At 37.0% G+C, this 27348-nt stretch overlaps 1 protein-coding gene across 2 annotated transcripts in view; it reads left to right on the forward strand.

Moving 5' to 3' along the window:
• The first annotated feature begins 76 nt into the window (after positions 1-76).
• GTPBP10 (GTP binding protein 10) overlaps positions 77-27348 on the forward strand; it is a 30803-nt gene continuing 3531 nt past the window's right edge. Inside the window, exons 1-9 of one of the 2 annotated variants that reach the window (XM_025872843.2) lie at positions 77-202; positions 3660-3853; positions 12186-12277; positions 12984-13128; positions 17940-18013; positions 19435-19487; positions 22011-22118; positions 22684-22761; positions 25736-25859. In XM_025872843.2, coding sequence (XP_025728628.1) covers positions 170-202; positions 3660-3853; positions 12186-12277; positions 12984-13128; positions 17940-18013; positions 19435-19487; positions 22011-22118; positions 22684-22761; positions 25736-25859 — 901 coding nt within the window. In that variant the 5' untranslated portion in view covers positions 77-169. The remainder of the gene's footprint in view (positions 203-3659; positions 3854-12185; positions 12278-12983; positions 13129-17939; positions 18014-19434; positions 19488-22010; positions 22119-22683; positions 22762-25735; positions 25860-27348) is intronic. The other variant, XM_025872844.2, reaches the window with a different exon arrangement.

Below are 27348 nucleotides of genomic sequence, written 5' to 3' on the forward strand. Positions count from 1 at the left end.
GCCTGCGCCTGCGCGCGTCCGCGGGAGTTCGCTATAGAGCGCATGCGCCGTCCCTGCAGCTGCGTGCAGTGGGAAAAAAAGTGTGGGCCGCCGGTGATGATGTAAAAATTCCGCGCGTTCCCTCGATGCGCACAGCTTCCACGGGAGTGAGTCCTGGCCCGTCGCAGTGATGGTACACAGCAGTTGCGTGTGGTTCAGAAGGGTACGTGACTGGTGTTTCTCATCCTGTTCCCCAGAGCCTGGTGCCTGTAGCCCCACCTGAGAACTCTGGTTCTCCTTTCCTCCCTGCTTCCCTCCTCTTTTCTTTCTGAGGGCCTCTTTCCTGCTTGGTTCTCCTGTAGTTGTCTCAGCCCTTCCAGAAGTCAGGCTTGGCCCGTGAGGGGTGGGAAGAGTATATCTACCTGGCACGGTTTAGGACGGTTGTTTGGGGGCATAGGATTTTCGGTTCTTCAGGGGAATTGTGTGCATGTGGGATGGGGAGCTGGGAAAACCTGCTTACCTTTTAGACTTGCAATATGGTATACATAGCGTGTAGGTTGACGTTTTCTTTTGGCTCAAGTAGTCTATTTTTCTTCTTTTAGGTAATAATATCCATAGCCTGTTCCTATATATGTTTTCCTCGAGTGCACTCTTTAAGAGCTTTCTAAAAACTACTTTTCATCAGGAAACGAAAATAATGTAATTGGCTTGTCTTCTTGCAAGAAATTTAGGTCAGTTTTTATGCAGTGCTCATTTTAGACATCGTTTCTATAAAAATTTACAGTTGCTTCAGAATTAAAGAAAAACTCTTAGTCTTACTAGTATGTTTTGAAACTTGCTGGCATTATGAAGAGTCTTACTAGTAATGTTTTGAAACTTGCTGGCATCATTAAAAATGACAAGAGTCAGAGACTCATAAAATAAGTTTGGTTTCTAAACCTCTGAATATGATGAATCTAGAGTAGTAAGAAATGTGTCACGCATTGAACGGAACTTTAAAAACAGGAACTTTTCTTTTACTGGAGAGAGAGGCATGGTTAGTAATATTTCTGAATTAAATTATACTTTTTTTTTGAGTTTGGAAATTTTTCGTTTTTTCAGTAAGTTCTACACCCAGTGTGAGGCTTGAACTCAGGACCCTGAGATCAGGAGTTGCAGGCACTACTGACTCAGCCAGCCAGGCATCCCAAATTAAATCATACTTCAGTCCTCTATTTTCCAGAAAATAGGTAGTCAATAGAAAAGAGACTTGTGAAACGTAGCATTTGTGTATATGAGGTAACTAATTCTTCAGCTAGAAAGAAATTGCTTCTTTTTTTTTTTTTTTTGTGGTTCAGTTCTGAAAGGCTGCTTGTGTAGCCTTACTGCCATGAACAGTCACCTCCACTAAATGTTGTTTACAAGGAGAATCTATTCACTTATATGTGACGCATTTCTGATCTAGCCTGGCAGAATCAAAGTATAAGTTCTTCACCTCCAAGAAAAATACTCTGGCTAGCCCTCAGGTTCATCTTTTATATATTCCTTCTACCCTGTTCCCTTACAACATTCTATTTCATGAGTGCATCTGCATACTCAAAACCTGAACTTTGAATCTTTGTTGTGCTCCCGTCCATTGCAATCTGAGCTCTAGACTGCATCAGGATCACCAAGGGAGCTTTTGCTAAATCTGCTGGTTAGACCTATCCTTATTCCCTTCCCCAGAGTATAGTGGAATGGTCAGTGGACTGTACATATTTTGGAAAAAACTCCCAGATGGTTTTGATACTTAACCTATGCTAAGTGATTAAAGACCAGGAATTTAAGAAATTACTCTGTAAGGAATTTTGATAGTTTGAGAGGTTAGTACATAGGATCTTTACATGCAGAAGTTTAGTGAGGAAAACAAGTAAATACTAAATGCAGTGTAAGATTTCAAAAGGCGTCATAATAAAGATATGATCTAATTGCTGAGAGAGTCCAGCAAAGTCAGTGCTAAGTGTTGACTAGAGGAATAAAGAAAGACATCAGAAAATGTGAGATTTGGGTGGGTTTATGATAGAAAAGAACAAACGACAGTGGAGGAAAAGCATGAGCAGAGTGGCATGGAAATGTGATAGTAGATTATGTAGTACAGAGCAAAGAGAGGAAGGAGAGATAGAGGCTGGACAAATGAAAATAAAACTGGAAGAGTAAGTTAAGAACTTTTAAGATTTCTTTAAAAATTTTATTTATTTGACAGAGAGAGAGACAGCGAGAGAAGGAACACAAGCAGGGGGAGTGGGAGAGGGAGAAGCAGGCTTCCTGCAGAGCAGGGAGCCTGATGCGGGGCTCGATCCCAGGACCTTGAGATCTTGACCAGAGCCGAAGGCAGACGCTTAACAACTAAGCCACCCAGGCGCCCCAGTTAGGAACTTTTACTACCGAGAATTTTAGACTTTATTTTACAAATAGCCATAACAAAAAAACATGAATGGTTTTTGAGTAGGGAGAAATATAATTAGAGATCAGATTTGTTTTCAGAAAAATAGCTCAGGCAGCAGAACAAAGGCTGAGTCAAAGGAATAATTAGACATTGCAAGAGCATTTTAGGAGCCAATGTAATGGTCAAAATACTAAGGCACTTGTACGAGAAAGGAGAAATAGGTAATAGAGCTTTGAGAAAAGAAGCAGGTGTAGTCAGAGATTCCCCAGTGTAGACTCAATGACTAGGTAAGCTGTGGTTTCATTATTTGAGAGAATATTGGGGGAACAGAATTTACCTGAGGTAAAGTTTGGTTTTGCCATGTTCCCATATATCTAAGGTGACTATTATCCTTGCAATGAATATCTAAGAAAAAGTTGCATATTTGAGAGGTTTCAAATATAAATTAAATGCAGATCTTGCTCTTGGTTGCTTTAGACTATTAAGCTTACCTCCTGATGGAGATGTCCAACAGACTAGACATAGAGAATATCTTACCTAGGTGATAGTTAACTGGTATAGTCTGATATCACCCGGAAGAGAAAGTCTAGATTGAAAAGTAGGACGGGGGCATCTGGGTGGCTCAGTCGGTTAAGTGTCCAACTTTTGATTTCACCTCAGCTCACGATCTCAGGGTCATGAGATCAAGCCCTGCATTGGGCTCCCCGCTGAGCATGGAGTCTGCTTGAGATTCTTTCTCCCTCTCCCTCTGCCTCTCCCCCGAGCTTGCACGCACACGCACTCTCTAAATAAGTAAGTAAATAAAATCTTAAAAAAAAAAAAAAGTGGGACGGTGTCAGAAACCTTGAGACAGAAAGTGGGAGAACAATTGACAGTTGAAAAAGATCTTTTTTTTTTTAAGATTTTATTTATTTGACAGAGAGAGACACAGTGAGAGAGGGAACACAAGCAGGGGGCGTGGGAGAGGGAGAAGCAGGCTTCCCGCTGAGCAGGGAGCCCGATGCGGGGCTCGATCCCAGGACCCTGGGATCACGACCTGAACCGAAGGCAGACGCTTAACAACTGAGCCACCCAGGCGCCCCCCAAAAAAAGATCTTAAGAGAGTTAATCAAATGGGAAAGGGGGGTCAGACCAGAGGTGAACTAAGAGAAGACTATGGATTTGACATTCAGAAAGACTATATTGACTTTTTTAGGAGCTTTAGTGGTAACAGGATTAGGAGTTCTAACTTGGTAAGCATGTTTGGTATACAAATGGTCTCTTTCTCTTTTTTAAGTATGGAAACTTCATTGATAACCTAAGACTCTTCACCAGAGGAGGAAGTGGTGGAATGGGTTACCCTCGCTTAGGTGGAGAAGGTGGAAAAGGTGGTGACGTCTGGGTTGTAGCCCATAACAAAATGACTTTGAAACAACTTAAAGACAAATATCCTCAGAAACGGTTTGTGGCTGGAGAAGGAGCAAATAGTCGGTAAGTATTTACTGAATGACTTTGATTTTAGAAAATTAATCCCTCCCAGAGGAAAAAAAAAGTTAGAAGATCAAAATTGAACTGGTAATTTGAAGGAAATTATAGTCTATATTTGTAAATGAGCAAAAGTCTACAATAATTGTCTCAACTCTAGTAAAGATAAAAGGTAGATACTAAGGAATGTTTTGGAGTTTTTAAACATTATTCTTTTCTTCTCTCAGTGTCTGTTTATATTCTTTTGCACTTCAGAAAAATGGTCTGAATCTCCACTGTTTCCTTCTAAAATTAAACTTTTAGCAATCTTTAGGAAACCTTTTTCAAATCTCAGCTGTTCTACCCACCCTACCATCACCAGTAGTTCTACCAGAATCTTAAGATTTAGAGCCTGTTTCACTCATAAGTCCCTTGTATATTTTCTTTTGGCTTGTTTTGGTCTTCTCTCTGTGACATCAAAACCTTCCATTTATTTTTTGTAAATTTTATTTTTTATGGAACATATATGCCGCCCTCAGAATAGGAAAGGAACTTTTTCTTTCGTTACAAAGATATTGAAGAAAAATCTTACTCAGTTACCTATTTTGGAAGTGGTGCTTTAACCAAGTCTTGAAAGGGGAATAGAACTTTGCCAGATAATCAAGGCAGGAAAAGGTGTGTTGGCAAGTGTACAACATTTATAAAGGCAGTACATTAGGAGGGAACAAACTGTTTGCTGAAATAATACTTATTTCTAGCATAACTGTGGTACAAATGGGGTGGCTCATTTTAAAATAAAGACATTATAGTCCAGATCATGAAGAGCCTGATATGCTGTGTTACAGAGTTTGAAGATTATCTTAGAGTGATGGGGAGTCATTGAAGGATTTTAAATAGGCAAGTGACATTAATAAATTAATGTCTTAGAAAAATCACTCTAGGGTTAATTGGTTAAAGAATGCATTAGAGGTGTTGATTGAGACTAGAGACAAGAGATCAATTTGGAGAATACTGCAGTATTTCAGAAATGAAGTTCACAGTGTCTGGCCTATACCCATCATTCTGGTTTCATCTCCCTCCATGTTCTGTGTGTTCTGCATTCCAACCATGTTGGCTTTCTTTTAGTATCTTATACCGGTATTTGTCTTCTATCACTGGGCTTTTGTTTGTGTTATCTTTTCCGTAATGCTTTTTCCTCCCCTTCATTCAGCTGCCTCCTATGAATCCCTTAGATTTAAGCTCAAGTCTTTCCTGATCTCCTTGATTAGGTCAGGATTCCAATATGAACTCACATGTCTAGGTTCTAATTCATAAGACTTGTCACAGTTATAATTTTCCATTTTCTCATGTATTTGATCAATGTCTGCTTGCCAGACTACCACTGAGGTCCATGAAGACAGGGAACATAACAGTTTAGATCATCATTTCTTCCCAGATATCTAGTACAGTGATTGGTACATAGTAGATACTCAGTTAACATTAGTTCATGATGAATTAGATTGACAGAAATGGATGGATTGGAACTATATTAAAGAAGTAAAATAAATAAGACTTTGTGATTGATGGAGTATTGAAAGAGACTAAGTCAAGGATGCTTCCTGGTTTTGACTTGAGGAGTGGGTAGATGATAGTATCATTCTTTGAGAAGGACTGCAGTAGAAAGTGGCATCTGAGATATAGAAAAAGGGAGTTGTGAAGGACCCTCAGAGATGTCAGCAAGCACTTGAAATACAGGTCTGTGATTCAGGAGTATGGTCAGGTCTAGAGATAAATTTGTTGATCATAGGCATGGACTTGAGTAAGTGCATTACAGAAGAGAAAAGGATTGAGGATCAAATTCTGTTATTCACCAACATTTAAGGAAAAAAAACAGAAGGTGTGATCTAAAATAGAGAGTCAGGAGAGACTTAATGTCATGGAAGCTAGGGAAGAATTTAAAGGAGGAGGAGGTAACAGTCTTATTTATCTTGTGGAGTTCCGGTAGATTAAGCCAAGAAGTTGAATAAACTTACTGAATGCCAGAATTTGAATGAACTATTTTATAGTTTTATGAATTATGCCATCATATGTCTTTATTTGGGTCTTACAAGAAGCAGGTACCAAAGTAGGATTTGATGAACAAGAGATTTATGGGGAAAACATCTATAAAGGCAAATTGGGGAGGGACCTGAAGGAAGTTGGGAAAGTTGTCAGACCACTGTGCAAGTCTAAGCCTTACGAAGGAGAGAGGGAAGGGCAAAGTTTTAGTCCATTGTGCAGTTCTGAGAAAGTTTAGGCAAAGCTGATGGTGACTCCTTAAGCAGAAGTTGCCCATCAGAGGAATTCTTGTCTCCTACAAAGGGGCTGCCTTAGTAACCCTGCCGTACCAGGTCATTGGCTGGAAGTAGACTGTGGGAAGCATCATCTCTTTAAGATTTCAGAACATACCAGCTGGGGCCATAGGTCTTTGATGTTCCCTGCAGTCACATCTAAGATGCATTTTTATGGCCCACTATGGCATGCAATGTTCAATGTTATTTTTATAATCAATTGTTCAATGTTTTTTATCAATATTCAGAAATCTACAAGGGTTTTGCAAGTTACCTTATATGACATTTTGTTTCTGGCTATAGGACCAAAGGATGCAATTCTTAGATTGATGAAATTGAGCTGTCATTGATTTTCATTTTGCAGTGGTAACAGAGATAGTGTCTATTTTGTTCAATTCAGCACACACTTTCTGAGGATCAAGTATAAACCAGATACCAAAACAGTATCTTGCATGTAGTAGACTCAGATGAAACCATACAGTGGGGTATGGTGTGATTTCATGCTGTGACTTCAAGGTATTGCTTTGTAAACTGCAGTGCAAAAGCACTGTATAAGTTAGTTAAAATCATAAATGATTGATTTGAAAATTGGTATTTTAACTTTTTGAAATATGTATTTGGAGTTTAATATTTAATACAAGGGAGTTTTTTTGTATACTGGTATCTACACATTGCCTCATTTATCCTGCATTTTACCTCAGGAATGTGCTTTCCAACCAGTCTGCGTCCTTACCCACACAACCGAGCTTTCTCAGTACAGTCTCACTCCTCACACCTACTCACACCTCTCCTCATTTTCTGTTTTTCAAACAAAGCTCACTTCTTCCATCTAAACAGATTTGTTCCCTATTGAGTATAAATCTCAACTCCCTTTTCTTCTTTTCCTTGAAAGATTTGTTCATGTGCTTTAGTTTTGGGGATATGAAGAAGTTAATCATGGGAAAAAGAGCTCAACTATTAGACTTCCTTTTAAGTACTCTCAAGTAGTATTTTTAGACTGTGTCTTTCAATTCTTTAATATGGTACTTTCAAACCATTTTTAATGCCACCCATACTGAGAAACATTTTATACTTTTACCCAAACGTGTATTATCTCTGTTTTCTGTTCTGTGGCATATCGTACATTGTTGTTTTCCTTTATTTTGGGAAAATATACATAACATGAAATTTACCATTTTAATGTGTACAGTTCTGTGGCATTGTACTACATTCATATTGCTGTACAGCAATCACCTATCTTGTTTTAAATGCTGGTGATGATTGCATTTTGAAAAACATTGCCTTAGGGTTGTAAAATCAATTTATTAGATTTCATATAAAAAGTAGAATAGGAAACATTAGCACGTATCACATAGTAAGTATGGTTTCACAAAACTTTAAAGTCATATATATATGAATTTGTGTGTATACATGTATATGTATGTATACATACATATATATGAATGACTGTATCATTTCTTATTGAGTTGGAGTTGAAAATTGAAAACTGCTCTGAAGAAGCCATGCCTTCAACATGTAAATACCTTTATAAAGTGTTCAAGATCTGTATAAAAGTGTCTGTTTCTTCAGCTATAAAATAGGGATAATAATAGTACCTATTTCTCTTTGAAAAAATGAATAAAATTGATAAACCCCTAGCCAGACTTATGAAAAAGAAAAGAGAAAGGACCCAAATAAAATCACAAATGAGAGAGGAGAAATAACAACCAACACCACAGAAATACAAATAATTCTAAGAGAATATTATGAAAAACTGTATGCCAACAAATTGGACAACCTGGAAGAAATGGATAAATTCGTAGAAACATATAAACTATCAAAACTGAAACAGGAAGAAACAGAAAACTTGAACAGATTGATAACCAGCAGAGAAATTGAATCAGTAATGAAAAAACTTCCAACAAACTAAAGTCCAGGGACAGATGGCTTCCCAGGTGAATTCTACCAAACATTTAAAGAAGAGTTAATACCTATTCTTCTCAGACTTTTCCAAAAAATAGAAATGGAAGGAAAACCTTCAAATTCATTCTGTAAGGCCAACATTATCCTGATACCAAAACCAAAGACTGCACTAAAAAAGAACTATAAGCTAAAATCCCTCATGAACATGGATGCAAATTCTCAATAAAATACTAGCAAATCAAATCCAACAGGACATTAAAAGAATCATGCAGCACGACCAAGTGGGATTTATTCCTGGGCTGCAAGGGTGGCTCAATATTTGCAAATCAACATGATATATACTACATTAATAAATGAAAGGGTAAGAACCATATGATCCTTTCAAAAGATGCAGAAAAAGCAATTTGACAAAGTACAACATCCATTTATGATAAAAACCCTCAACAAAGTAGAGATAGAGGAAACATACCTCAACATCATAAAGGCCAGATACAAAAAATCCACAGCCAATACTGTACTTAATGGGGAAAATCTGAGAACTTTTCCTCTATAATCAGGAACAAAACAGGGATGTCCACTCTCACCACTGTTAGTGAATATAGTACTGGAAGTCCTAGCCACAGCAGTCAGACAACAAAAAAATAAAAGGCATTCAGATCGGCAAGGAAGAAGTCAAACTTTACTATTTGCCGATGACCTGATACTCTGTGTAGAAAACCTATAAGATTTTCTCTATGATTGCTAAGACTCTACCAAAAAACTGCCAGAACTGATACAGGAATTCAGTAAAGTCGCATGATACAAAAATCAATGTACAGAAATCTGCATTTCTGTATACCAGTAATGAAACAGCAGAAAGAGAAATCAAGGACTCAGTCCCATTTACAGTTGCACCAAAAACCATAAGATACTTACGAATCAACCTAACCAAAGAGGTAAAAGATCTGTGTTCTGAAAACTATAAAATACTGATGAAAGAAATTGAAGATGACACAGAGAAATGGAAAAACATTCCATACTTATGGACTGGAAGAACAAATAATGTTAAAAAGTCTATATTACGCAAAGCAATCTACATATTTAATGCAATCCCTATCAACATACAGTATTTTTCATAGAGCTAGAACAAATAATCCTAAAATTTGTTTGGAACCACAAAGACCCCAAATAGCCAAAGCAATCTTGAAAAAAGAAAAGCAAAGCTGGAGGCATCACAATTCTGGACTTCAAGTTATATTACAAAGCTTTAGTGATCAAGAGATCAGTATGGTGCTGGCACAAAAACAGACACATAGCTCAGTGGAACAGAATAGAAAATCCAGAAATGAACCTACAACTGTAGATCAATTCATCTTGGAAAAAGCAGGAAAGAGTATCCAGTGAAAAAAGACAGTTTCTTCAACAAATTATATAAGGAAAACGGGACAGCAACATGGAAACTGGACCACTTTCTTACACCATACACAACAATAAATTCAAAATGGATTAAAGATCTAAATGTGAGACAGGAAACCATTAAAATCCTAGAGAAGAACACAGGCAGTTAACTCTTTGACATTGGCCATAGCAGCTTCTTACTAGATTGTCTCCTAAGGCAAGGGAAACAAAAGCAAAAATAAACTATTGGGACTTCATAAAAAGAAAAAGCACAGTGAAGCACACAATCCACAAAACTAAAAGGCAACTTATGGAGTGAGAAGATACTTGCAAATGACATATCTGATAAAGGGTTAGTATCCAAAAAATATAAAGAACTTATAAAAACTAAACACCCAAAAAACAACCCAGTTAAAAAATGGGCAGAAAACATGTCTTTTCCAAAGAAGACATACAGATGACCAACAGATATAGGAAAAGATGCTCAATATCACTCATCTCAGGGAAATACTAATAACAACCACAATGAGATGTCACCTCATACTCGTCAGAATGGCTAAAATTAACAACACAGGAAACAACTGGTGTTGGCAAGGATGTGGAGAAAGGGGAGCCCTCTTACACTATTGGTAGGAATGCACACTGATGCAAGCCACTCTGGAAAACAATATGGAGGTTCCTCAAAAAATTAAAAATAGAAGTACCCTATGATCCAGTGATCACACTACTGGGTATTTACCCCCAAAATACAAAAATACTAATTTGAAGGGATACATGCACCCCGATGTTTATAGCAGCATTATCAACAGTATCCAAATTATGGAAAGAGCCCAAATGTCCATTAACTGATGAATGGATATAGAAGATATGGTATACATATATAATGGAATATTATTCAGCCATAAAAAGAATAAGATCTTGCCATTTGCAAGGATGTGGATGGAGCTAGAGAGTATTATGCTAAGTGAAATACATCAGAGAAAGACATATATGATTTTACTCATGTGGAATTTATGAAAACGAATGAGCATAGGGGAAAAGAGAGAGAGAGGCAAACCAAGAAATAGACTCTTTACCATAGAGAGCAAACTGACAGTTACTAAAGGGGAGCTGGGGGCGCCTGGGTGGCTCAGTTGGTTAAACAGCTGCCTTCGGCTCAGGTCATGATCCCGGGGTCCTGGGATCGAGCCCCGCATCAGGCTCCCTGCTCAGCTGGAAGCCTGCTTCTCCCTCTCCACTCCCCCTGCTTGTGTTCCCTCTCATGCTCTCTCTCTCTCTCTCTGTCAATTAAAATCTTAAAAAAAAAAAAAAACCTTTAAAGGGGAGCTGGAGGGGGGAGAAATAGGTGATGGGGATTAAGGAGTGCACTTGTGATGAGCACCGTGTGTTATATGTAGGTGTTGAATCTGAACACCTGAAACTAACATACTGTATGTTAGTTAACTGGAATTTTAAAACTTTAAAAAAATAGGGGTGCCTGGGTGGCTCAGGCGTTAAGCGTCTGCCTTTGGCTCAGGTCATGGTCCCAGGGTCCCGGGATCGAGCCCCGCATTGGGCTCCCTGCTCTACAGGAAGCCTGCTGCTTCCTCTCTCAGTCCCCCTGCTTGTGTTCCCTCTCTCATTGTGTCTCTGTCAAATAAATAAAATCTTTAAAAAAAAAATAAAAAAATAAAAACTTAAAAAAAGATAACAGTACCTATTTCATAGGATTGTCCTGAATCTTAGGGTAATATAAGTAAAGCTTTTAATAGTGCCTGGTACATATTATTGGCTGAATAAGTGGTAGATGATTATATAATAGCCTTAATATGGTTATCATTATGTAATTGAATAATCTTTTTGTTTGTATATTTTTCTTCATTTTATCTCTACATAAAGGTTATTCAAGCTCATTGTAAAAATATCAGATAAAATAAAAAAATTTGAAAAAAAGTCAATCACCTGTAATTCTTCCACCTGTAGATAACCACTATTAATCTTTTCTTGACTTTCCTAAGTCTTTTCTATATGTTTATGCAAAATGACTTGTGGCAGTTAGCTTGTAATTATGTGGGCATATATAAAATTTGAGGGTACAAAAATGAGAGCACAATATTTTCCAGCCTTTTAACATTTTTTTTCCATGCCTGAGAATTGTTCAGAATGGCTGCATACTAAAATACTATTGGAAATAACTTTTTTGGCATTCATTTATTTAGGTATAGACTTTTTTCACTGTTATAGTCACAATGTAATATATATCCTTGTGTATATAGTGTTTTACATGATTGTTCAGTTATTTTTTTAGGATAAATTTCCAGAAGTAGAGTTGCTAGTTAAAAGTTTGTACCAATTCTATCATGAGCAGTGTTGAGAGTAGCTAGATGAGTCTCTTATAATTAAAGTACTCTTATTTGAGGTCAATTTGTTAAAATGTTACTTAATGGATTTTCCATTTTTTTTCTAGCTTCTTTGTGTTATAGCAACGATCTCTCCATTTTAGGCATATAATATTTTAGTTCATTATCAGTTAAAATGACTTGGCGTTTAGCTTGGTAACTTAAATCATTACCTATTATTATTATTACTTGTTTTTATTATTTTATTTTTATTGTTTTTATATGGTAGTCTAGAATGCAAATAGCGATAATTTTCCTCTGATATTTGGCCATTTAACATCTGCATTAACAAGACAGTTTGGTTGCTTGTCTTTGTAAACCATTATATTTGCTTGAGTATAGTCCATTCAATATAGTGGGTTTTCCCTATTTTAATTTAGCTTTTTTTTTTAGAGTTAGTGCACTGAAAGGGTCTAAAGGAAAAGACTGTGAAATTCCTGTACCTGTGGGTATTTCAGTAACTGATGAAAATGGTAAAATTATAGGTAAGTGTATTGTAGATTCTTTTTTTTTTTTTAAGATTTTATTTATTTATTTGACAGAGACAGCAAAAGAGGGAACACAAGCAGGAGGAGTGGGAGAGGGAGAAGCAGGCTTCCCACTGAGCAGGGAGCCCAATGGAGGGCTCGATCCCAGGACCCTGGGACCATGACCTGAGCTGAAGGCAGACACCTAATGTACATATTTTCTAAAATTGTTTGGGAACTGTGGGGAATGGCTCCTCTTTAAATTTTTTAAAAACTATTTCAACTGCTAATTTATAAGAGATTTTGAAAACTTTATATAAGAGTTGTTCAAGGGGAAAAAAAGTTGTTTAAGGGGCACCTGGCTGGCTTAGTTGGTTGTGCGTCTGACTCTTGACTTCAGTTCAGGGTCCTGGGATCAAGCCCTGTCTGAGGCTCCTCACTCAGCGGGGAGTCTGCATGAGATTCCCCCTCTCCCTCTGGCCCTCCCCCTCCCCCTCCAGTGCGCAGGTGTTCACTCAAGCACTTGCTCTCTCTCAAATAGTAAATAAATCTTTTTTTAAAACATTCAAAATTAACTGCTAGATTTAAGATTATTTTAAAGATACAGTTCTTGAGATTTATAAATTGGAATTTTTTTGGCATCTGTTTCTGAACCAAAAATGTTGTTAGTGATTAACTCCACTTAGTTATCTTTGTTCTAAGTATCTTTCTCTGTCTTTTTAAGGAGAGCTCAATAAAGAGAAAGACAGAATTTTGGTAGCTGAAGGAGGTCTTGGCGGTAAATTACTCACAAATTTCTTACCACTGAAAGGCCAGAAACGAGTCATTCACCTTGATCTAAAACTTATAGCTGATATAGGCCTAGTGGGGTAAGTATCATTTGTATTTTTATTTTTGTAATTTCAGAGAGATAGTTCATGAGTAGGAGATAAATATAAATGGTAATTTGGGACCAGTGTTATTTATGGAATTTGTGTGTTGTTTGTATACTTTGAGAATGATGCAAAATGTAGTTATTTTAGTATTGCAGACATAGAGTTTCACAATTAAAATTTATTTGTAAAAAGAAAGGAAGATCATAGCAATTGAGTAGGCTAGTGGGAATGGTAGGGAATGAATCAAGAAAGAAAAATCAATCAAATGCAGTAGTATAAGAAGGTGAAAGAAAGTTACCAGATACCAAGGAATAAAATTAAAATTCCAAACCACATTTTATGAAGTGTATAGGAGGAAATAAAAAGAGAAAAAATGATTTAGATATTCTTAAAGTCTTAATAGAGGTATCACTAAATTGTTGATCAGGTGGCTACTGGCCGATACAGACAGTCTCAACCATCAGACTTAGACACTGTTGAGCACCAGGTTGGATCTCAATATGATGTTTTCCCGTCCTTCATGCTTTACTTAGGCTCTGTCCATTCTCAGTACTGCAGACCCCCCCGGTGTTGTCCTCTTTCACAGGTTTCCATTGTTTCCTCAGACAATGTTGTTTAGCTGTAGGGTTTGCAGTACTGGCACCTGACTGAGGGGGACAGATAGCAAGATAGAAAGTAGGTAAAGGAAAGGAAGACTTCAACTTTGCATTTCTTCTCTCCCTCTCTGCCTGGCCCCCCTTCAGCATTACACAGTAGTCACATGAAACACCTAAGAAAAAGGTAGGGAACACTGCCTTATAGCTGGCCCTACTTCAAACTTCCAGTTCCATTCCTCTCCTTACATAGCTTCTTTCTAACTCTCTTTATCTACCATTCCAGCCATCTCACTGCTTCCTTACTAGAGTTATCAGTCTGAATCCCTCACTTCTTGCCATGCCTGTCTAGCTACTAGGTCTTACCATCAGTGGCATAGAATTCATAAAGGCCCCATTCCTCCTGACATAACAGGGAAAGATGTGATCCTGGTGTTCAAGCTTGTCATTTGCTTTTAGTCTTTTCCATAAAACAAAATTATCATACATAGTTTCTGTAATAATGTATACTTTTCACAATGTTGTGGGCTTAGTAGGGTTTTGTGGACAAGACTGAGAATCTAGCCATTCACAGTCTCATTTGTTACAAAAATGTGTTTCAAGTTCCATAGAGACACCCCTGCAGACTAAGAACCTCACAAGGCAAGGCTGAGTGGTAAACATCGGGTGAGGATGGGGGACTCAAGTAAGAGATTTTTTGGGTGTAGTAAACGTCGGGTGAGGATGGGGGACTCAAGTGAGAGACTTTTTGGGTTAGAATCTCATATCCTCTGGAGACCACCTGGAAAACATTGGATAAATTTTGGAATGTCTCTAAGCCTTTGTTTTCTCATTTTTAATAGTGGCTGGAGATGTTGTTAAAATGTTGTTGTGAGTAAGATAACACATTTACAGCACAACACATGCCTTGGATTTATGAATGCTTAATGAATGAATGGTAGCTGCTGTCATCATCATCATTACATTGCCAACTTATTGGAGAGTACATACAGTGAAATACTAAGCTTTTTAGAAGTGGATTTGATATTACAGTCAATAACTAAAGCATCACTTTTTTTTTTAAAGCATCAAGTTTCTTAAGTACAATGCTTAATGTATGTATTTTAGTGCTTTTAAATTAGGCAACTATTCTTAAAAAGTTACTACTGTGCATACCAGCATAAACAGATACCTGTTTGTTGGTTTCAGGAATAAACTGAAATTTAAAAGAAAGGTGCCTATAACTAAGATATTTGTACTGCTGTTGTCAAATCTGATCTTTGCATAGGTTGGATTTCAGCCTCTAATAAAATTTTTATTAAGTACTTTTCAGGAAAAATCTCAATTATCATTTCTTCAACCATTAACATCCTTTTTTTCCTCACATTTTGATCTCTTTGAAAATAGTCGCTGGCATTTTTCTGCATTTAATACTGTTATGAAAATATGAGGATAATGGAAAGAAGTAAGCAAGTCTAGTTAGGGATAATCATGAATAAAAATTATTGCAATTTGCATTTCAAAAAGTTACAGGGGCCTAGGTATAATAAGATATAAGACAATACTGTATTTCCACAGGAAAATGAGTCATTAAAAAATCTCACCTAATTTTATTTAAAATCCATTCTAGGAAGATACATTTAATGAAATATTTTAATTAGATTTATTTTGAATGTTAAAAGAGCTCTACTAAGAGGTTATAAATTTTTATAGAATTTCAGATTAATCTTTCCAAAATATTACACCATTATTCCAAGTGAAAGTTTGGCATGTTTTGTAAGAACAGCTTTCTCCAATTTGAATGAAAGCTGTGAAGGTGGGCGCCTGGGTGGCTCAGTTGGTTAAGCGACTGCCTTCAGCGCAGGTCATGATCTTGGAGTCCCGGGATCGAGTCCTGCATCGGGCTCCCTGCTCAGCAGGGAGTCTGCCTCTCCCTCTGACCCTCCCCCCTCTCATGTGCTCTCTCTCCGTCTTTCATTCTCGCTCTCTCAAATAAATAAATAAATAAAATTTAAAAAAAAAGCTGTGAAGGCAGGGATCACATTTCTCTCATTGCAGTATTTTGATGCCTAGTATATTGCCTTGTACAAGTTAATAATTAATAAATATTATTTGGATAAATTTAATGAAAGTATCTGAATGGAATTGAGGAAATTATCTCTTTTTTTTTTAAGATTTTATTTATTTGACAGAGAGAGAGAGAGAGATCACAAGTCGGGGGGTGGGGGCAGAGGGAGAGGGAGAAGCAGGCTCCTGGCCGAGCAGGGAGCCTGATGCGGGGCTCGATCCCAGGACTCCAGGATCATGACCTGAGCCAAAGGCAGACATTCAACAGACTGAGCCACCCAGGTGCCCTGAGGAAATCATCTCTTAAGTGACTCTCATTCCTAGTACTTTCATATATGGTGGGCCTTTCCTAAGGCAAATTTAGCAATAAAATCAAAGCCTTTAAAACAATATATATTTTAATTATATTGTAATTCAGTATTTTCTTATCAAGAAATATATCTTAAGGGGCGCCTGGGTGGCTCAGTCATTAAGTGTTTGCCTTTGGCTCAGGTCATGATCCCAGAGTCCTGGGATCAAGCCCCAAGTTGGGCTCCCTGCTCCGCGGGAAGCCTGCTTCTCCCTCTCCCTCTGCCCCTGCGTGTGTTCCCTCTCTCGCTGTATCTCTCTCTGTCAAATAAATAAAATCTATTAAAAAAAATGTATCTCAAGAAAGAGATTAAAAGTGTATGTAAAAGTTCAAGGATAAGGGCGTGTGGGTGACTCAGTCGGTTTGGCTCAGGTCATGGTCTCAGGGTCCTGGGATTGAGCCCTGGATTGGGCTCCCTGCTCAGCAGGGAGTTTGCTTCTCATTCTCCATCTGCCCACCCCCCCCCCTCGCTCGTGTGCTCATTCTCTCTCTCTCAAATAAGTAGAATCTTTAATGAAAGTTCAAGGATAATAGCTGTAGTTTTAAAAGTTAGATAAATAGTAAATGCTGAAAGAAAATTTCCTGAAAGAAGAAAGTAGTTATCTATTAATTCCACCACTTCGGGGTGACTGTTAATGTTGGTATATGTCCTTCTAGCTGCATACAGTTTTTTTGCAATGTCATTTATAATAGTAAAAAATTGGAGATAACCTAAATGCCTAACAAGAGGAAATTAAGTTACAGTGTGCCCTTGAAAGGTGTTCACCTTACATTACTCAGTTTAAAAAGCAGAACAACCAACTATGAAGTAATCTTCCAGAAAAAGAAAATCAAAACTGAACCTGATCAAGGCTTTATCTCAAACTAACAATTTATGGAAAAACTGGGGCAAAGGAGCATGCTAAAGGACATTATGGGGGTGTCAGCAAAAAAAAAAAAAAAAAATCCAGACTATAGGAAAGAAACGCTATAGGACAAATGACCCAGTTTCCTTAAAAATAAAATTGCCGAGGCGCCTGGGTGGCTCAGTCAGTTAAGTGGCCAACTCTTGATTTCCACTATGGTTATGGTCTTAGGGTCCTGGGATCAAGCCCCATGTGGGGCTCCACACTCAGCGGGGAGTCTGCTTGAGGATTCTCTCTCTCCCCGTGCCCTTTCCCCTGCTTGTGCTTGCAGCACGCACACATTCTCTTTCTCAAATAAATAAATCTTTTTAAAAATATAAATAAAATAAAATTGCAAAGAGGAAAGAAAATGGGGGGAGACCTTTACCAAGAGATATTTAAGGGATACATCAATCAGTTGTAATACATGGACCTTAGGTGAGTCCCTGTACAAACCAACTTCAAAAAAAGTATTGGGAATGTGTTATTTGTTGAAGCTAGGTGATTCCTAAATGAGATTCAGTACTTCTCTCTACTTTTCTATGTATTTGTAAATGTCCATATAAAACATATTAAAGAAAAATCTACAAAACAATATAAGCAATATTTTGTCATTGTTTGGCTAGAATTAGTGGATTGTTGGTATTTTTATTAGTTTCTTTTTGTTTTTCTATGATTTGCAGGCTTTTTAAAGATAATGGAATTATTTACACTCAATACTAAAGCATCTCTAGTGCCCAGCATGAATATCTCTTTACTTTTTTCGTATGTATATTTCATTCAAGTTTTTCAGGATTATTTTTAATTTATATTCTACTTTTATGCCCGGAAACATTCAAGAAATCTACTTCCTGAAATGTTAGAAATTCAGAGATAAGCAAGTATTATTAATAATACTAATATTTGTTTTAATATATTATTTTTTCATTTCAGATTCCCAAATGCTGGAAAATCCTCTTTGCTAAGTCAGGTCTCTCATGCAAAACCTGCAATTGCAGATTATGCATGTAAGTATCATTTGTTGTGCGTTTTAATGTGTGGTGGTAAATTTTTAAAGACTAATCTTTCTTTGAGTGTGAATAAAGTGACGACTCTGAGGGTCTTAGTTGGAAAACTCTTGGCCGCTAGAATACATGCATTTCCCATTAATCCTCGAAATCTCTTTAGCCCTCAGCAAAGTTCCTAGTACTTTTTAGATACTTGCTTTTTTGCATTTATTTCTCCTTTGCATATTCATTTATTTGATTTAGTTGTGATTTTATGAGCACCTACCCTTTATCAAGCACTGTTCTTTCATTTAACAAGTATTTGTTTCTGTGAACTGCAGTGGGTTCTGGAGTTACAAAGACTGGTAAGCAGAAACAGATACTGTTCTGACTCTTACTGAGCTTACAGACTAGTAGGGAAAGGCACATATATCACACCTGACTGTGGGGGAATATATTATGATTCTATGAAAGAGTAGGTAGCTGCTTTAAACTTCTTTGGGAAAGTGTGATGCCAGGGCTGAGGTGTGAAGAATACATGCGTTAATCAGTGACAGACAGTGGGTGTGAAAGGTGCTTCAGTCAGAGGAAATAGCATTGTACACAAAGGCTTTGTGCTGGCAGGGAGATCTGTGTGTCTAGAGAACATTTAGTAAGGGAAAGAGGGAATTGATAAGTAGAGACCATATCATATAGACCAGGTAGGCTTTATTCGTTCTTTATGTCTAAAGAGCAGCTGATAGCCTTTTAATCAAAGGATAAAATGATTAGATTTGCTTTTCAAAAAGATCTCTCTGCATATAATATAGAAAATTGATTGATGTGGGATATAAATGGGTCTGGAAAGAATAGTTAGGCTATTACAGTAGCTAGATGAAATATGCTTAGACTGAGTAATGAATAAATGTGATAGAATCTCTGCCCTCATTAAACAAAAAGATATAGAAACATCCATTAACCTGGAAAATACAATTAAGCCATTCTAAAACTCTGATGAAATAGAGTTAATTTGGAGCTAATTGCTATAAATTACATGACCAATATTTATTGTTATAATACAGGGACTCTTGAGAAGGAAAGAGGAAGAAAAGTTCAGTCATAGGAAGGAGACTAGTGCAGAATTGATGAGGCTTGAGGATAAATGAATGAGAAAGGACTAAACAAATTTCATCCACAGACCCAGTGATAGAAACCTAAATTCTGTTCTACCCACCAGCACCTTTATCACGTTCCTTAAAGTACAAGCAAAGAATTTTGAAGCCCACTAATTAGATTAGATCTATGCCTATGCAGATTATAATTGTATTTTCCATTCCAACAAATGAGAACATAATCTGAATTAAGTTGTTTATAAAAAAGAAGTATTTATTTTATAGATAATGCTAAGACAGTTTTGGGAGTACCAGCCTTTATTCTAGCCTTAATTTGTTTTTTTCTTTTAGTTACAACATTAAAGCCTCAACTTGGAAAGATTATGTATAATGATTTCAAACAGGTGAGTATTTTTAAAGTAAGACACTTGGTTAGAAGTGAAAGTACTTGCTTTTGGTACTTGGACTTTGTAATATTTGATTGTTTCTGTGGTGTTAGGGGGGAAAAAGTAGCAGAATTTTGTTTTTGGTAAATGAGACCATGATCGAATCAATTCTGCTAAGCATGATCATAGTAAAATATTGTGTAAAAATATCATTTTGTCCTTCCAAAGTTTAGGTCCGGTTTATCATTACAGCATAGAATCTTCTTTATCTCTTTGACCTCTGTTTGTTGTCATTGCAAGTCCATATTTTACTGCCATATTTGATTATTTATTTTTGTTTCCTAAAAACATTTTCCAAAGTTCATGGAATTGATTTTATTCCAACTCTCTTTCCTAAAAAAAGTTTTTAATTGAATGGGATTCTGGTCTAGTTATTAAAATTCATTTTTTCTTGATAAGGAATAACTATAGATCTTTTGAATAATTAGAGTAAAAACAAATAACAAAGGAAAGTAACAAAATTTTTAAAATGTGTAATATATGATAAGCACTTATGCTCCTTGGTATTTACCCAAATGAATTAAAAACATACATACACACAAAAACCTGCACATGGATGTTTGTAGCAGCCTTGTTCATAAGTGCCAAAATTTGGAAGCCACCAAGATGTCCTTCAGTAGGTGAATGGATAAATCAACTGTGGTAATAAAGGAATATTATCTAACTAAAAAGAATTGAGCTGTGAAGGCATGAAAAGACATGGAAGAACCTCAAATATGTATTACTAACTGAAAGAAGCCAGTCTGAAAAGGCTACATACAGTACGGTTCTATGTGACATTCTGGGAAAGGGCAAAACTATGGACATAGCAAAAAGATCGTGGTTGCCAAGGACTAAGGGGAAAGGAAGGATGAATAGAAGAGCACAGAGTGTTTTTTAGGGCAGTGAAACCAGTCTGTATGATACGGTAATGGTGGGTACAGGATGATGCACACTCGTCAAAGCCCGCAGAATGGACAACACCAAGAGTGAACCCTGAGGTAAAATGTGGACTTAAGGTGAGGATATATCAATAAAACATAAAAGATTTGTATTCATTCATAATAGTTATATAACAGTAAAAATTAAAAAAAAAAACTTCAGCAATTATATAGAATAATAAGTAAAATTATAAATACAGGATAGTATGAATATGGAGAACAATATTTAGAGGAAAAGAGAACATTGTATATTTTAAGGGAAACTTAATTCTCAATAGCAAAATTCTCAGTGGAAAACCTGCAAACAAAATTTCAGGACATGAAAAAAAAATATTTTCAGGACATGAGACCTCTGTTGTATTTTGTCTGTGTGACTGCTTTGTCACATAGCCACAATTTCCTTTAAAATTCTGAAGTCCTGGGGCGCCCAGGTGGCTCAGTCGTTAAGCATCTGCCTTCGGCTCAGGTCATGATCCCAGGGTCCTGGGATCGAGCCCCGCATCGGGCTCCCTGCTCCATGGGAGGCCTGCTTCTCCCTTTGCCACTCCCCCTGCTTGTGTTCCCTCTCTCTCTGTGTCTTTCTGTCAAATAAAATAAATTTTAAAAAATTAAAAAAAACCTTAAAATTCTGAAATCCTATCCACAGGGGCAGTGTATGAAGAGCAGTGCTTCTCACCCCTTACTGCACATCGGAATTAACTGGGTGGCTTCAGAACAACAATGATAAATGAAGCCTGGGGCCCAGAGATTTGAAACCAAATTCCTTGGGGTAGGGCCTGGGTATCTCTACTTTATAAAAGATCCCTGGGTGTTTATAATGTGCAGTGAGGTTTGAAAACCACAAATGTAGACATGGTTAATAACTTATAATTTCAAAAAGGAGTTATAAGAACCTTATATCCTTTACTTTCAAAAATGGTCAGTAGTCCTCCTGGTAGAACATAAACAGAAAAGGAACAATGATGCCATATAATCAATTACATATGGAATTTAAAACTTGAAACTACAGAGCTATACTAAGTCAATGTCTGTGGAATTAATATCCTTCTATACTTCTAAGAATTCATAAAGTTGAAATTCTATGACAGGTTCATATTGAACAATATAATTGATAGAATTCTAAAGAGAATTTATGTGATTAATAAATGTTCAACTATTCCCTAGAATTCTTAGACTGTTAGATTAGTAAGTAAAAATGGGACTCTATCTAATTTCTGATAAAGGATTTTAATTTTTTTTTAAAGATTTTTATTTATTTATTTGACAGAGAAAGAGACAGCGAGAGAGGGAACACAAGCACGGGTATTGGGAGAGGGAGAAGCAGGCTTCCCGCTGAGCAGGGAGCCCAATGTGGGGCTCGATCCCAGGACCCTGAGATCATGACCTGAGCCAAAGGCAGACGCTTAACGACTGAGCCACCCAGGCACCCTGATTTTGATTCTTAGTACCTTGGCTTTATAAAGATGCAATGATAATCACAAATTAGTAACTGTATTTGAAATGTGAAAATTTGAGGATGTAATTGTTTTCTTTTTTATCAAACCGTTTAACTTTGTATTAGATATCAGTAGCTGATCTTCCTGGTTTAATAGAAGGAGCACATATGAACAAAGGAATGGGCCATAAATTCCTCAAGCATATAGAAAGAACTAGACAACTACTGTTTGTTGTAAGTCATATGTGTACTAATGTAATGTTCAAATGAATTTGAAAATCAATGTGTTTAGTTTTCCTAGAAATTTTTTATAATAATAAGATTTAAAGATAAGGTAGTTATCATATGTTACTCCACTGAGTGTTTAAATGGGGGTCAAAATATAGTAAGTAATCTTCGTTTATAATACAGAGTGGAAATGGCATTAGTGTATCAGATGTAAATTTGGCTATACTTGTAAAGGTTTAATTTCTTAAGATTGTCAACATACTGCTATGTTATATAGTATCTCTTTCCTACTTCACTGGTGGTGCTAGAGCTATATATGAGATTGTCTGTATAGTACATACAAATTTTTTTATCTAAACTAGTTTCTTATTTCATTAATGATTGTAATTTTATCAGAATAATTATGGCTGTCTTGACACCACAGTTTCTCTTACTTATTTTGAATTACTGCATTACCAATAGTGTATAGATTGAGAAATTATTTTTAGCTTGAGAGAGTAAAACATGTTAAAACATTGAAATAATTATTGTTTTTTATGTTAAAAATTGTCTCTTTCCATATTTTTTTTAGGTTGATATTTCTGGATTTCAGCTTTCTTCCCAAACTCAATACAGAACTGCCTTTGAAACCATAATACTGCTTACAAAAGTAGGTTTTCTGTTCTACTGTGTTCTGCATTTGGTCTAATATATAGGCATATAGACCTGTATTAAATAACAGATAATTAGAATAAATACATATCCCACCTCGACTTTTTGAAGCTTTGATGTCAAAGAATCATCTAAACTTGTTTTCTCCTGTTCTATATTAACCCACTCTTCAACCTATTACAACCAGTGAAATCCTCCTCTATTCTAAATCCGTATTACATACTTCTCAGACTTTATCTTGCTTGAACTTTTATTCCTACTTTTTAGACTATTTCTCAATCTTTTTTTTTTTAAGATTTTATTTATTTGAGAGGGAGAGAGAGCACGAGTGGGGTGAGGGGCAGAGGGAGAAGCAGGCTCTCCGATAAGTAGGGAGCCCCATGTGGGGCTTGATCCCAAGACTCCGGGATCATGACCTGAGCCAAAAGCAGACATTTAACCAAGTGAGTCACTCAGGCGCCCCTCAGTCTATTTTTTATTTTTTAAGATTTTATTTATTTATTTGACAGAGAGAGACACAGCGAGAGAGGGAACACAAGCAGGGGGAGTGGGAGAGGGAGAAGCAGACTTCCCGCGGAGCAGGGAGCCCGATGTGGGCCTTGATTCGAGGACCTGAGATCATGACCCGAGCTGAAGGCAGACGCTTAACAGCTGAGCCACCCAGGCGCCCCCCCCCCAGTCTATTTTTTTATGCTCTTTCTGTTTATTCTTTAGGTAGCATTCAGTTGCAGTTAATATGCTGATGACTGCCAAATCTGTTTCTGATACCTGCATCTTTTTGGTCTTGCTTTAGACCAGCTGCCTAATAGATATCTTTCATTGGATGTCCCATTACATTCTCAAACTTAATATGTATACAACTGAACTTTACTAGTTTTGTAAACCAGGGTGTTTGGTTTCAATTCCATCTTTCTCACCACCTGCATTAAACCCTGTCAGTTCTATATCCTAAATCTCTCTGAAATCCATCCACACTGTTATAATCATCAGTCCCCCTCACTAGAATAGCTTTAAGTATTCCTGTACCATCGCCTTGCTTCCAGTCTCACTTCTTTCCAGTCCATTTTTTTAATTGAAATTTAGTTGACACACACAGTTACAGTATTTTCAGGTGTGTACCACATAGTGATTCAACAACTCTATACATCATCATGCTATGCTCACCACAAGTGTAGCTACCATCTGTCACCACACAATGCTATTATAATACCATTCTCCAGTCCATTTTTTTCATATGGCCACTAGAGTGATCTTTGTGGAAGAACCAAGCTAATGCTTGTTCTCTACTTAGAACACTGAAATGGTCCCCCACTGTTGTTAGGTTAAAGTCTTACCCTGAACATGGTTTTTGAGATCTGGCAAGGATTGGCTCCTACCTAGCAGTTCATCTCTGCCCTTCCTGCCTTACTTTCTATTCTCAGCCACATGATTTCTCTATAGCACAACATGATGTTGCTTACCTCCAGGACTTTGTATATCTTATATCCTTGTCACTTTTTGTCTATTATGAATAATGCTCCTGTGAGCATTTGAATATGGGTTTTTGTATGAACATGTTTTCATTTCTCTGGGGCATATATACCTAGGAGTAGAATTGCTAGATAATATGGTCAGTCAATGTTTAACATTTTGAGGAACTGCCAGACTTTTACAGAGTGGTTGCACCATTGTACCATTTTATAATCGCACTAGCAATGTATGTGAGTGTTCTATTTTTTCCACAAGAATGCCAAAACTTGTTGTTTTGTCTGTGTTTTTTATTTTTAGTTATCCTAGTAGGTGAGGTGGTATTTCATTATGGTTTTGACCTGCATTTCTCTAGTGACTAATGATGTTGAGCATCCTTTCATGTGCTTTCATGTGCTTATCAGCCATTTGTATGTCTTTGGAGAAATGTCTGTTCAGATTCTTTGCCCATTTTTTAAATTGGGTTACTTGTCTTTTTATTGTTGAATTGTAAGAGTTCTGTATATTTTGGATACAAGTCCTTTATCAGGTACATGACTTGTAAATATTTCTCCCATTTCACTTGTCTTTACTTTTTTTTTTTAAGATTTTATTTATTGGGGTGCCTGGGTGGCTTAGTCATTAAGCGTCTGCCTTCAGCTCAGGTCATGATCCCAGGGTCCTGGGATCAAGTCCTGCATCAGTGGGAAGCCTGCAGGCTCCCTGCTCAGTGGGAAGCCTGCTTCTCCCTCTCCCACTTGCCCTGCTTGTGTTCCCTCTCTGGCTGTCTCTCTCTGTGTCAAATAAATAAATAAAGCCTTTAAAAAAAAGATTTTTTTTATTTATTTCAGAGAGAGAAAATGAGTGCATGAGCAGGGGGAAGGGGCAGAGGGAGAGGGAGAAGCAGACTCCCCGCTGATCAGGAAGCTGGGAGCCTGACAGGGGGCTCCATCCCAGGAACCTGAGATCATGACCTGAGCCAAAGGCAGACACTTAACCGACTGAGCCACCCAGGTGCCCTTGTCTTCACTTTATTTATGATACTTTTTGAAGCACAAAATTTTACATTTTAATGAAGTTCCGTTTGTCTGTTTTTTCTTTTGCTTGTTCATTGGTCATAGCTAAGAAACCATTGCCTAATCCATGGTCGTGAAGATTGACTCCTAAGCACACTTACTTTTTCCAAGAATAATATAAGTATAGCTTTAGATTGTCATTATTTACTTCTGAATTTTATCAATGTGCTTAATAGGAGTCTAGATATCTGTATTTGGCCCTATGCACAGATCACAATGTCTCTAGGATGTCATTTGAGTTAAAATATATCAACATGTGACCTAACCAGTGAGCATTTTATGAATTTTCTTTGTCACTTAATTTTGTGGTTGTTGAGGTTTATTGCATTTCAGAAATGTGAGTGTGCTCTAAATTACCCAGGCCTACAAAGTAAAGAGAGATATTACTAAATAGGTAATCTATATAGATTCTTTAATAAAATTACGTGATTTTTCTTTTTTGATTTGAAGGAATTGGAGTTGTACAAAGAGGAACTTCAGACAAAACCTGCACTCCTGGCAGTTAATAAAATGGACTTGCCAGGTGCACAGGATAAATTTCGTGTACTGGTGAATCAACTCCAGAATCCTAAAGGTAAACCCATTTGTTCATTTAATGCCAATTTAATGATTACCTGTTGGGTGCAGAGAGTGCTAAGTGGTATAATCAATGGAAAAGAAAACTGACAGTTGCTACTCTTTAAAAAATTATGTTTGAAGAAAGAACACATTAATATGAAACTTTAAATAACATTGTAACATAATACTTATCAAGTTTCAGAATCGTGATATGGACAGTAAGTTGGAAGAGACAAAAGGAAAAGTCAGGCTTCATGAAGAAGTAAAATTCAAACCGGGCCCTTAAAGAGTTAATGGGATTTGGATCACGAAAGGAGAAAGTCAGCATCTACCTGTAAATTCTTTTACTTTAACATACCTCACAAGTTCTAGACCTTCATTCCCCTAATACACCATAAATTTAAAACCAGAGCAAATAGTTCTAAAGAGGTATGTATCTTTGCAATGCCAGCAAAGTACTGTGAAGAGTGCTAATCTTCTAAAAAGAACTTGAGTACCTACATGTGTGTGACATAGAAAAATAGATGCTGTTATTGCAAAAGGATTTATTTGTTTGAAATTTGTTCCTAAATGGACCACTTTGTGTAAAGGAACTTAAAGGGACTCTCCACAGTTTTGAATATTGACCTTTATGGAACACTTCCTATCCTACAGTAATGATGCTTTCATTTTTCTGAGTCTAGTAGAGGACCTCTTCACAAATGAGGAGAAGTCAGGTGGATGGAAGGTGGCTAGTATGTTTTTTATTTATTTTTATTTTTATTTATTTTTTTTTAAAGATTTTATTTATTTGAGAGAGAGAGAATGAGAGATAGCACGAGAGGGAAGAGGGTCAGAGGAAGAAGCAGACTCCCTGCTGAGCAGGGAGCCTGATGTGGGACTCGATCCCGGGACTCCAGGGTCATGACCTGAGCCGAAGGCAGTCGCTTAACCAACTGAGCCACCCAGGCGCCCTAGTATGTTTTTAAATAGTAGTAACTTCTCTCTTTTTATCCTTCTGATAGAAAGGGGGGAAATAAATTATAGCGTACTAGGACTAGCATACATCACCAGAAGATCCTTTCTCCCTCGAAAAAATCTTTCCCCTGCGTAATTTATGTAATGGAGCTGTCCTTGAGTTGATAAATTACTTTCAGGATATAAATACTTCTTATTCCTTAATGTCTTTATTCCTTAATGTCACTTGCTTTATGAGGTCATTGCTAGTTGGTCTTGCAGGAAAGGGAGTTTTCAGAGGAGATATCAGAAGGGAGGGTAACTCTCTTGTTTGTGCCTGTCTTGGACTGTCATAAAACAAAATATAGTGCCCTCAGTGATAATTCCTGAGTTAGCTTCTTTGGACTTACTTGGGGATGTATGAATCTCAGAACTGAAGCTCCATGTTGGCTTGTCCAATCTCTCTCAGTCCAGCCTTTCCAGTTCATATCCATGTTAACCCATCCCATCAGTGTGCCATCTCCCTTCCCATTGTCTTGAAGGCAGGGAAGAGGAAAAATTAATATAAT

Source organism: Callorhinus ursinus, unplaced genomic scaffold, assembly GCF_003265705.2.
Source record: "Callorhinus ursinus isolate GAN/ISIS: 27379988/994484 unplaced genomic scaffold, GSC_fseal_2.0 scaffold12, whole genome shotgun sequence".
Classification (NCBI taxonomy): domain Eukaryota; kingdom Metazoa; phylum Chordata; class Mammalia; order Carnivora; family Otariidae; genus Callorhinus; species Callorhinus ursinus.